The following is an 11,684-nucleotide window of genomic DNA, read 5'->3' as shown; positions in this document are numbered from 1 at the left end:
GCCCCCACGCCGCGGCAGCGGCGACCGAGACGGCAGCACGATGGCGCCGAGCTGGACTTATCCCCCCGCCATTTCCCCTCCCCGGGGGCGGGGCTGGCGTGACATGGCGGGGGCCCGGCCCGCGACGGTCACGTGGTGCCTTTGCCGCGCCGCGCGCGCGCTCCCCCCTCCCCCCCCCCGCCCCTTCGCCGCTCTCTCCTGTGGGTGGCGCGGGGTCGGGAGGCCTGCACGATCCCAGGGTGCTGTGCGCGGCGTGGGCTCCGCCATCCCGCTGGGAGTAGACGGTCTGCGCCGGGGCCCTGCCAGCGAGACGCCGCACGGAGCGAGCGAGCGAGCGAGCGAGGGAGGAAGAGGGCAGAGCGCGAGCCCCGCCGCCGCCGCCGCCAAACGGACATGCCCGCGCGGAGCCCCTGAGCGGGACCGAGCCGCCCCTCCTCCCCCTCCCTCCCCTCCCCTCCCTCCCCCGCGCGGACGCCCGCATCAGCCGCCGCCAACATGGAGGCCGTGAACGCCTTCAACCAGGAGGTGGGAGCCGGGGAGCGGGGGAGGGGAGCGCGGCGCGGCGGGGGGCAGGCGAGCCGCCATCGCCCCCCCCCCTTCTCCTCCCGCCCCCCCCGCCGCCCTCCCCGCGCGCCGCTTCCGGCTCTGGGGCGCGCGGGCCCGGCCCGAGGCCTGCGGCGGGCAGGGCCCGGCCTGCGGCCTCCTCCCGCTCCCGGCCCCGGGGGGGGGGGGGCGGCGAGGGGGGGGGCGGGCTCGGGTCTCCCGAGTAAAATGGAGGCGAGGAGGGCGAGGGCCCGCCGCGCTGGAGTTGCCGCGGCCTGAAGCGCTTCCCGAGCGACGCTGCAGCGGCCGGCCCGTGGAGGGGGAGGGGAAAGAGGACTGAGGGGAGCCTCGCCGCCGCGCACCGCTGTGCTCCTCGGCCCGCTCGAGAGTGGCGGAGTTGCGAGGCGTTTCCACGGCGTGCGCCTTGATAAGGAAGCGTTTGGGGTGTTTGTGTGTGTGTTGTGAGAGAGAGAAAGGAGGGAAGCGGCGTTTCGGGAGCGCGAGGCACTTTTATTTCCTAGCAGGGGTTTGCCATGTGAGCGGGCGGCAAACAGGATAGGCTGGAGGTTGAACAGAGAGAGGGAAATCTGCGAGGGCGCTTGTAGCTCGGCATAGCAACGATGGCTGGGGGTGAGGCTAGAGGATCTGTCCCGACACTGGGGGTGGTGGTGGTGGGGAAATCAGTGGAAGGCATTCAGCCTCTTTTCATGGTGCACGGAAAGTCCCCGTGTCCATTTTTATGGTACTCTAGACACCCAGTCAGAACTTGAGACAGAGCAGACATGGATATTTTTCTATATTATATGACAAAATAACTCTAATCTGCACTTTCTAAAGCTTTTGTCCCATAATTTAAAATGATTTTTGGATTAGATACAGCTCCTACTTCAGGTTGGTAGTTTGACTTTTGCAGATCATAACTCGTCATAATAGAACACACATTGTCATCACAGGTAATCAGTTAAAGCTAAAACGGAACCTGTTCCAGAATGTCTAATGCGTTTTGAAGGTTAGGTTGCTGTGCCTGTTTGCTGAACAGAAACAGGAAAAATGGCAGACTACTCTCATGTGATGAAGTCATAGTGTATAAAGTTCACTCCCTGCAACCGCTTGTCGGTTGCACTAGAGGATCACAACCAAAATAACTGAAAATCTACTCATCCTTAACTAAATTGTAAAAGTACAAAGTGAAATTTAGGTAGCAAACTTCGTATCTACATTTTTTTTTTATTTGCCTTTTTTATGGGTGTGTGCTACACTGTTTTGAACCAGTGATATGTACAAGTACAAAGCATCATTCCTAAGTACATTAGAGTTGAATGGCATGTGCACTGCATTTTCAATTTTCCTGAAAACAGAAGACAAAAATATTCTTACTTGACTAAATAGAAACTCTGGCAAGTGGTTGTTTCCACTTAATTCATTTCACCATGTTGCTCCCCAATAAGATATAATTGTACAGATGGTGCTTAATGTTTTTCATACAACAAAAAATACTTTTTTACTGACCCAGTTGTTAAAGTATGTGTGATTTTAGACCAACAAGAGTGTGTCTTGGTATCCGAAGTCTAGCCACAGTTTTAGAAAATGGCACTTTTTAATTCTTGTATCTTCTTCAGACATAGTAAAAGCCTGATACTTTGTCTGATACAGTCAGAAATAGTTTGTGAAATTCTGGTAACTGTATACTGAAACATGATATTACAACATGGAATTTCATTTGAACATCAGTTATGAGGAAGAAAACTGTACTTGCTAAAATCTCTTCTATGCATTCATTTGTACATACGAGTAGTTCCATAGGACTATTTATGCATAAAGTTCGCATGTTTCTAAATTCAGAGTTTGGATCTTTATGTAATTTCTGTGTTGATCATAGATATGTATATGATATCAGATAATGACATAAAGTCTGTTTCTTAAATTGCCCTCTGAACTTCCCAGTGTTGTTATCTAAAGCGGTGCATGCAAAACAATACATACTAAAATTTCAGACGTCTCAGACTTTTTTTGATGAGGGGAAATTTACAGTCAAATATTATTAAATTTCTGACCTTTCTCAATGAAGGTGGAGAAAGTTGAAGAGATGTTTAGCAAAGGGTTTCAGTGTTATTCACAATGTGATGGGAAAGTGAGTGTATGCGAAGAACTGTAGTGAGGTGGGCAGAGGAATCGACTGTCTTCCCTTATTTTCTCCTGCATAGAGGTTGTATGGACTACAGAGGTATACCAGTCTCTGCTTCACTGAATAGTTAATTATTTTATTGAGAGTAAAGTAGCTTCACAAAGAAGATCAAAGTTATCCCAAAATACCCTGTGGGTCAAGAATTCATAAACTTACTGGTCAAAATAGCACCACTCTACAATACCATTGTAGAAAGAGAATTTTGGTTTTATAGTGGCAGCTTTAACTGCAGCAGCTGTGAGTTTTGCGCTGGATTTCCTATGTGTGCTAGAGGTGATCTGTTTCCAGCTTTACTGCTCCTCCTTGCATGGAAGGGGAGGTCACTAGCTCTTTGCTAGTCTATGTGACAGGAGGTGCCATTCATTGTATCATGTGAGAGGAGGTGCCATTCGTTGTGTCAGGTGGCTGTATGATCATTTGTGATCTGTTGAACTAATTTTGTGGTTACAGCAATCTTTTGGATGGAGAGAGACCCAAGTTCAAATCACTGCTGTAAATTAGATGTCTTCTAAACTATTAGCTTGGTATCCTCTTTTCAGAAAAAAAAAAAGTTTAAGGAGGAAGAGAAAAACACCAGCACCATTACCTTTATGCAGGTTGTTTTGGTTGAAACTGTTCACCCGGTTCAGTAAAAATCATTAATAGTTTTGACTGTCTTAGGTTCTAGTTTCACTCAGTTCAGTTTTTGTCCTTTGGGTTATAGGCTTCTGATGGCATATGATTACGTTGCAGTGAAGTAACAAGTTTCTGCCTGTCCGCTACTTGTGATAACTATGTGATCTTAACTGCCCTTCTGAATTGTGAGGTAAAACTTTAAAACAGAGAGGTTTGAGCTAATGCATTGCACTTAGCAATTGTGGTAAGCTAGGGAAGAACACTTAAGAGTCAATTCCTTTGACACTGCTGATGGGTGGTAACTTACCTGGCTTGCGTAATTTGATCATGTTTGATTGTGTTGCCCACACTCTTAATCCTGTCCTCTGTATCTGTGTTTTGAAAGTACATTTACTGATGAATTTCTCTTTAAAATTTTCGTTGTTCTACAGAAATAAGCATGTGTGTGGTTCTCTTTTTCTTTTTTTTCCCTCAAGTCTAATTGCACTCTAAGCAAATACTACCAAGTGAATAGGTGGGACTTGATAGTTACATGAAATAGTATCTTTTTTCCCTGGGAAAATTAGTTTAAACTCTGTTGGGATTCATGCATTGTTTGGTGTATATGGTTTGTCATATTAATAAGTACAGTGTAAGTAAGTTATAAAAGGTAACTTGTTAATGATGCAAAACTTGGATATGTTTTTTTTTTAAAAAACAAGCTTTAAAAAAACACCTTTGCCATGATTTGTGAATTTGTAACCCTTGCCTTGTTTTCATTTAAACTGGAAGACTTCAGAGATGACTTACTAGTTGTCTTAGTTAGAGACTTACTAGTCATTGCTTAGAGACCAGAAATAGAGATTTCCAGACACTTTTGCTGCTGGAAGTAGAAAAAAGCCAAATTTGCTCTGTTGTAATTTTGTGTTTGTATTGAGTAATGGAGTATATTCATTTAACAGTGTGTCTCAGGTAGGTGTTCTGTTAAAAACTGTGATAGCCCCCTTCAGTGTCCCTGGTTCACAAACAGAATAGATATTTATGGGATATTTCTTTCAGGTTACAACTGCAGCTTGCTCCTTCACTATTTGTCCATACTTAATGAACAAAGCAATTGTATTTTGATCTAATATAGCCGTTTTCATGCTAATGGTAGAATTCATTTTGGAGTTTGCATGCTCTTATTATAGTCTCCTTCCACTCCCCCAGTCCTTTTCTTTTTCACTCTGTTGCGCCAGCAGGCTTTATTTCCTTCTTTGGAGAGAGTAGTATTCACAGGTTTTAACTTGATAATTGAAACCTGGGCAACCTTTATTCTCTTTTGCGCCCTCTTCTTCCCCCACTCCACCCCAGGTCCTATAAATAGAGTTTGGCAGGATATCCTTCACAGTGGCTCTCCAGCAGTTTACTGAAACTCACGAATCCCCCTTAATTTCCCTCTGTTGTATGGCAAAGCAGCAAGGACACAACTACCAGTATTTGCTGTTTGGAGGAAAGACTAACTGACCATCACCATCTTCTGTGCAATCTGGCACCCTTTGCTTTTGGAAAACAATGAAAGCTGCTACCTGTTACTGCTGCCTAAAACACTTCTCATATTCCAGTAGGTGCAATAGGGTGCACTTTTAAGTGATTGCTGCTTCCCACATATGCTGGGAGAGTGCTTAAGCAGCAGTTCAAGTATTATTTGGATAGTGTAGAGGGGGAAGGATGAGATGAGAGAGCGCCATTACAGTTTTATACAGAATTTAATCTCTTATTTACTCTATGTCCAAGACTGAAATCATTGCAGAAGTAATGTGCACCTTTTTGGGGGGGAGGGAAGTTGCTTTGTTTGCTTTTATAACCTCTTCGCAGTAACTGAAAGAGCAGCATCACTATGATCCTGAAAGAGCTCTGTCTTTTTCTTCTGTACTAGCAAAACTGTTTCCAGAAATGTGGAAAGTTGCAACATCTTGTTAGAGATGTAGGAGAAGAAATGAGATGAGCAGCTTTTTAGGAAGCATGCAAGACTTCATGAGCATAGAAGTAAATACACTGATCCTAAGAGGCAGATAAATTTCAAAAAATTATGCTACCATTTTTATTTGAGTGTTTTTGTAGATCTTTCTCGCCAGTGATTCTGATTTTGTGACTAGTCTTTTTAGGCAATAGAAATAGCTTAGTGGATGAAGTATTATTTTTCTTGATTACCTGAGGTTCATATCTGGTCAAATTTAAATCTCGCTTTATTTTGCAAAGAATGTAGCCTGGCAGCCATGAATTTACAATGGTCTTGTACCTTCAGCAGCTCCCTGTATTTGATATGCTTCACAGATCATTCAAGAGTTTAAAACTTACATTAATCCCTTGAGATGTAGCTGAGAAGCAGAAGTTTGGTAGACATCATTACCTTTCTCCTTTTCTTAGAAGGTTAAGGAAGATTGGAGACCTGAAGAGGAAAGTAATTGACAGGTATTATAGGGGAAGGAAAATATATTCAACTAATAGATTGTCTCTGTACTCATGTGTATTTTTAAAAAAAATGTATTAATAATAATGGTACTTTGTTAACAAAATAGTACAATATTTGTACTTGTTAGTCACAGCTATCATCCTTTTTCTGTAGGTATGTGAACAAGTAACTACAATTAATTATGTATAGTTGACTTGTAGTTTGGCTGCCTTGAGTGATTTCTAAATGCATGAATAAAATAGATTTCAAAAATGATGAATGAATACTGACTCTGGGTAGTGACCCAGAGTACTGACTGTGCCATCTGTGTGTGTAAACCCTGGTTAGAGAAATGTGCATGGACATGTTAAACTTGTTAAAGTTATTGAGGACTTGTTAGACTACTCTTTGAAAGTTGGAGAAGGCAGGTTGAATGAGAGTATTGTAACAGTGGCCTGAATATTTGATATCCACTAATCACTGAACACTAGATTTCTTTCAGTAAATCATGCATCTATGCTCCCTCTTTTCTGTAGATTTTGTAAGTATATAAAACTGAGCCATGGCTCTTTATTTGTAAATAAAGGTGCATCTTAATCACAAAGAAACTTCAGCAGAAGAGCAAAGCCAGGGAAGTTGCTTCAGGACTTAAAAGGTAGTTTTACCTTCCCTTTTTACCTTTCCTACCATGTTATTTCATATTGGAAACAGGTAAGTAGACTTAAAAATATACCTCAAGCTTGAGACACAGCAAAAGACCCCTGATCTTTTCTCTTCTGCGCCAGGGGCTTATCCTTGGGTGATACTGTTTCACTTCTTTCCAAGTAGTTACAGGCTTGGGAAGTGCAAGAGCCATTTTTTGTTTTTGTTTGTTTTTCCCTGACCTCTTGTCTTACATCTTTACTGTGCTGCCCTGTTACCTCTCTGGGAGCCAGCACCTCTCACTGCCTGGTTTTGATTTTCCTGTAAGGACCTCAGTAGCAAAAAGAAGCTGACAGGATTCCCACATTTTGCCCTGCTCTTTTTTTTCTAAGACGTGCTGTGCGCATACATGCTGTCTCTTTAACGTTCTTAGGCAAGGCTGTGGGTAAAAGGAAAATAGCGGTTCTCTTCTTTGCTTCAAAACCCCATGGTTCTATGCTTCTATGTAAAATAGATCCTCAAAAGGAGCAAAGTATCGAAATGAATAATTTGCTTCTGGGAAGACTAAAGGCTATTATTCCATTCCTTCTCCTGCTACCCACCCCTCCCAGAATACCTTATCCAGGGGCTTGGATGTGAATTTGGACAGGTTCTACAGTTTGAGTTGGAAAACGTGTTAGTTCTCTTGCTTAATCTCCTGCCACTCTACAGTACTTATGTACTTTGTCTTGAGTTTTAATTTGGGGGTCCTTACTAGCTTGCTCTCTGATAACGGGCAATACAGTTAGTGTCCCTGGTGCTATCCAGTAAGATTTAAAGAGTGACTCCTCTTTATTAACAAGTTACTAAGCCTGAAAATGAGCAGGTGAATCTTCCACATTTGAGGTTTTTGACACTATAATTTTTTTTGTTCTGTGCTTCCATATTGCTGTGGAAAGTACGCAGGAATAGTTTTGAATCATTGTTTTGTATTGTGGTTTGAGTTTAGTAGGCAGTTTTGTACCTTTTTTTTTTGTTGTTGTAGGTAGGTTGATACAGCAGTGACAAAGGAGATTCCTTTTTAAAGACCTGGTGTTCCCCCAGTGCTGCCACATTACATAGGCTTTCAAGTATAAGGAGGGAGGTTCCCGAAAAGTTTCAGAGTTCTTAAATTGTTACGTTATGCTAGAGCTTGTGTAACATTGGAATGCGTTTTTTCATATTACTTTGAACGTGTAAGACTATCATACCTGAAAGAGTAAAGACTTAAATTACTGAAATTGCCAGAACTGAACAAAGAAGCAAGTCTGGACTAGTCTGTAGGCTAGTTAGGCCTTACTTAAAAAGGCCTTTTTATTTCGTCTGTTTTCCCCTGCTCTCTCTCACCCTGCTGTGCTCCTCCTGCTAGTAAACAGGGCTTTCTTTTGTTGCTCAGTGCTGAAAGCTACTTTTCCTCAGTGTCTTAACTTGATAGCTAGGGTAGTTTTTGCTAGCAAAGAAGTGGGCTGTGGGGGGAGTAGACAGCAGAAATGAGAGCTTGGATCCATCACTATGTGGGGAAGGGTCATGCTTATTTCATTAACCAGTGGTGTCACTAGGTGGGGAAGGGTGGTAGGGAGCAACTGTGAAGCTGTTTCTTTTTTTTTTTTTTTTTTTTTTTTTTTTTTCCAGACATCCACTTAGGGTGGGTAAGAACATAGTGTTAGAGAAATCATTTCCTCACAGGTCAAGCTTTGCAGGGCAGAGCATTGCAGTGAAAGACCTCTGTTGTAAAGAAGTAGGTTGAAAAAGCTCTCAAGCTGCAAGTTATTGTTGCCTTTGTTATGTCTTTCAAAACTCTTTTTTTTTTTTTTTTTTTCTTTTTTTTTTTGGTAGTGTAGGTTTTTGCATCAAGTTTGCTTCTTTAGCTGGTCCTGATGCCCTTTGATAGATTAGATATCTTTCAGTATTACTGAAAGGACACTCGTAAGGATGCTCCTCCAAAAATAGTCCTTTATTATTTTTTTTTTTTTGCATATATTGATTTGAGAAATGTATGTACATGAAAGAGGATACAAGTCTGGGTGAATATATGCAGATGTAAAGGATGTAGAAATAGTCTTGCTGAAAAAGTTTCCAATCTGACACTGAAATTTCATGAGGAATTACTAAGGTTACTTAATTTTTAGATTTGCCTTTTTCTTTAAAATATTTTTTAAGCTTGTAACAATGATGCTGAAAATTAAATAAAAATCATCTTTAAAATACTTACTTGCTATTCTAAAAAGCTTATGACAGTTTAAAAAGATAACAAGCTTTTGATTTTTTTTGATGCACTGTTCCAGAAGATAGGGTTGTGTGTCATGAGAGGGCAGAATGTATTTTTATATATGTATAAATATAGATATTTCAAATACATTTGCATTTTTGTTTGGTGCATTTTTTAGCAGTAGTTCATTCTGAGCTTTACTCCCTGGAAATATCTGCACGTACTGACCTCATTGCTTTTACTATGTTTATGTTGCTGTTGCCCAGAGTGCTCTCTGTAACAGCAAAGGAACAATTTACAATGATCTTCTCAGTCCTATTCTTCCAAAGCTCTTGTTTATTTGTGGCTTATTAGCCTCCATTCTGACCTCTGATGTTCTTTAATTAATGGCTTTTCCAAGTTACCTTATTGTTTGTTGCATCCTTCCTTGCTACTTTAGTGCATCTAGCTGAATTCCCTTCTTCCTGCCCTCTGGCAGTTTGTTTCTCCTTGGATTCTTTTAGTCTCCTGTTATTACATCATTCTTGAGATACCTTCTTTTCAGACACTTTTTTTTTTTTTTTTTTTTTTTTTTTTTTTTTTTTTTTTTTTTTTTTTTTTGTGCTGCTGCTTGTTTATTATCATCTTCTGTCCAGCTACGAGTGCTCCCAGGTTCCTGGTTCTTTTCAGTTGTGTTTCTGAAGGACGAATGCTGAAATGCTACCTTGACACTGCTGCCTTTGTTCTCATGATACAGGACTGGCTCCTTTTGCTACAGGGCCAGGTGCTTCTTGGTGTGCAGTGGAAAGGATGTGGTATGGCTTTCATGCAATGTTGGCTCATTCTTTCCCCAATTCATCTCATTTTTGAGGCCTTCTGTTGGTTTGTTGATCTTTTCTTTTCCTTCCTTCCCCCCCCCCCGTCATTACCTCTTAAACAGATTTTCCAGTTTTAATGTTAGCATTGACTTTGTTCATCTAAAGAAATGCAGTTCAAAATTATTATTTTTTCAGTGAGTCACATCACAAACACTTTTCTTCTCCTTCTGTCTTTCATCTGATAGATTTTATTTGGCCATATCATGATTTCTGAGTGAGCAGGGATGTTAGCCTGTGGTAGGTTTTTATGGCTTGATTGGCTTTAAAATCAAGCATTCTGGCACTGGAACTTGCCTTTTGTGGAGATTAGTAATGGGAGGTTGTGGTCTTGACTTGATGTTGGTATTGACCAGGATATCTAGCTACCACTCTCTCAAGAGACAATCTTTCTTCAATCATATCTCCTGGAATAAGAGATTTAAGAAATGAATTAAGACAGTGATTAAGAAAGTAAATACATTTTTTTCCTTACTCAGTTCTATTTGTATAAAGCATTTGTTTTGATTTAGTGAAAGTTTTGTTACCACTTTACTTGCTTTTAGGTATTTTAGTCTCTTATTTTAGTTTATGCTAAGTTGTTTATCACATTTGTGGCTAGTATTCAGGGCCTCTACTTTTTCTGTATTTTATTGTGAGGAGGAAAATCAAATGATGTAATGCAAAACAGTTTTTCTGTGATTTTCTGTGAAAATTTTAAGGTAAAAAGATTATGTAAATATAGGAAATACTGAAGACCTGTGTGTGTGCTTTTTGCTTTACACAAATCGTGACAATCTAAGGGTTCTGCCTTTATTAAGCAACAGCTAAATAGCTGGTAAGTTTGTGGGAAGAACACAAAATATTTAGTCGACTGGAGTACTTAATCATGAACTGTAAGATGAAAGGAGGAGTTAAAAAGCAGTAGTGGAAAGATATGGCTTCTCTTTCTACTTGGAAGATGGGAAGTAAGATTGGAGAAAACTGTACTGTCAAGCCAAGTGGAATGTGCTTCCAGCTCTACGGACAGTAGACCAAAAGAATTCTCTCTACAAAATAAAAACATAGTGTGGCATACGGTATAATTTTTACAATTAGTTATTTTATGATATGAGATTATCATAGCAAGTTATGGAATATATAGAATTCACTATAGGCACAGAGCAAGCAGACTAGTCCAGAATGTGGTGAGATGTATATGGGATTTTGGTTTCTTCTTGTGCGTGTACATGCACGCTTATGAGTGCTGGTGCAGGGCTACCATTTAAAAAGACTCTCCCCACCCCTCAAAAAAACCCCCAAAATCTCCTGTTCCCCTGTCCTCTCAAAATACTGCTGTATGAAGCCAAGGGCAGAAGCAGGCAAGAACGTTGCCTTGTTTCATTGGTGCTGTGGACTGGGGAAGCTAGTACTCGTGTTTCCTTCCCTTTGTGTTGCCCATGTGGGTGTTCTACCAACTCTGATGGTTATATGTGCAAGTTTTTAATTTCAGTCTGTAAAATGCGAGGCTAATGCTTGTTTTTCAGGATCATTGTGAACGCTGCAAGACAGAGTGGTGTTTTCTTAGAAATACCTGGGCGTTTTTTTCAGAACAAGGCATTTCTGTTCAAAACTTTGTGGAAGTGTTTTGTAATAGAATTCCTCGCTTGGGAGATGAGATATAAGTTGTGGTAATGTCATCTGTAAATATGAAGATTGGATTTTTTTTTTTCCACTAAGATTTTTGCTCGTATTTGAAGAACCTACTTATTCTGCCAGTATTCTATATGTTTTGAATACAGAATATGCCTTTTGTGAATTCAGAAATATTTTTTTAATTATTATTCTAATCTAGTACTTATGATTCCCTTTTTATTTTTAATGGTCTTAGAAGAGCAACACTCTTCCTAACTTTGGTATAATTAAAACCTAGTGAAGTAGAGTACCTGGGCTATGTTTAAAGAAACTAAATTGTAATGAATCCTGTAAGTCAGGTTCACAGTGTGCCTTAAATTGTCATTCTTAAAGACTAGCCACTTTTGAAACCTTTGGCCTAAAGGAATTAACTTTTCCACTGGTGACATTAGCATGGAGAATAGTTTGGAGGATTCCCCAGAACAGTTGATACAGTTAATTTTAATAGTAATGTGATATGTCCACAGCAAACTAAGTAGTAAATATCTCCATTAAAGACATTTGCAATGCCTCGATATGGCAGGATAATTTGAAAATTTAGTATAGATTTGG

The 11,684-nt window shown here is 40.8% G+C and overlaps 1 protein-coding gene across 3 annotated transcripts in view; it reads left to right on the top strand.

Annotated features, from left to right (window-relative positions):
- The first annotated feature begins 248 nt into the window (after positions 1-248).
- The window catches only part of SCAF4 (SR-related CTD associated factor 4), a 46,846-nt gene continuing 35,410 nt past the window's right edge, over positions 249-11,684 (top strand). For all 3 annotated transcript variants that reach the window (XM_062598287.1, XM_062598279.1, XM_062598293.1), the window contains exon 1: positions 249-525. In XM_062598287.1, the coding sequence (XP_062454271.1) occupies positions 496-525 (30 nt within the window). In that variant the 5' untranslated portion in view covers positions 249-495. The remainder of the gene's footprint in view (positions 526-11,684) is intronic.

Source organism: Rhea pennata, chromosome 1, assembly GCF_028389875.1.
Source record: "Rhea pennata isolate bPtePen1 chromosome 1, bPtePen1.pri, whole genome shotgun sequence".
NCBI lineage: Eukaryota > Metazoa > Chordata > Aves > Rheiformes > Rheidae > Rhea > Rhea pennata.
Note: the sequence above shows the minus strand (reverse complement) of the source record. Positions and strands in the feature narration are given on the sequence as shown.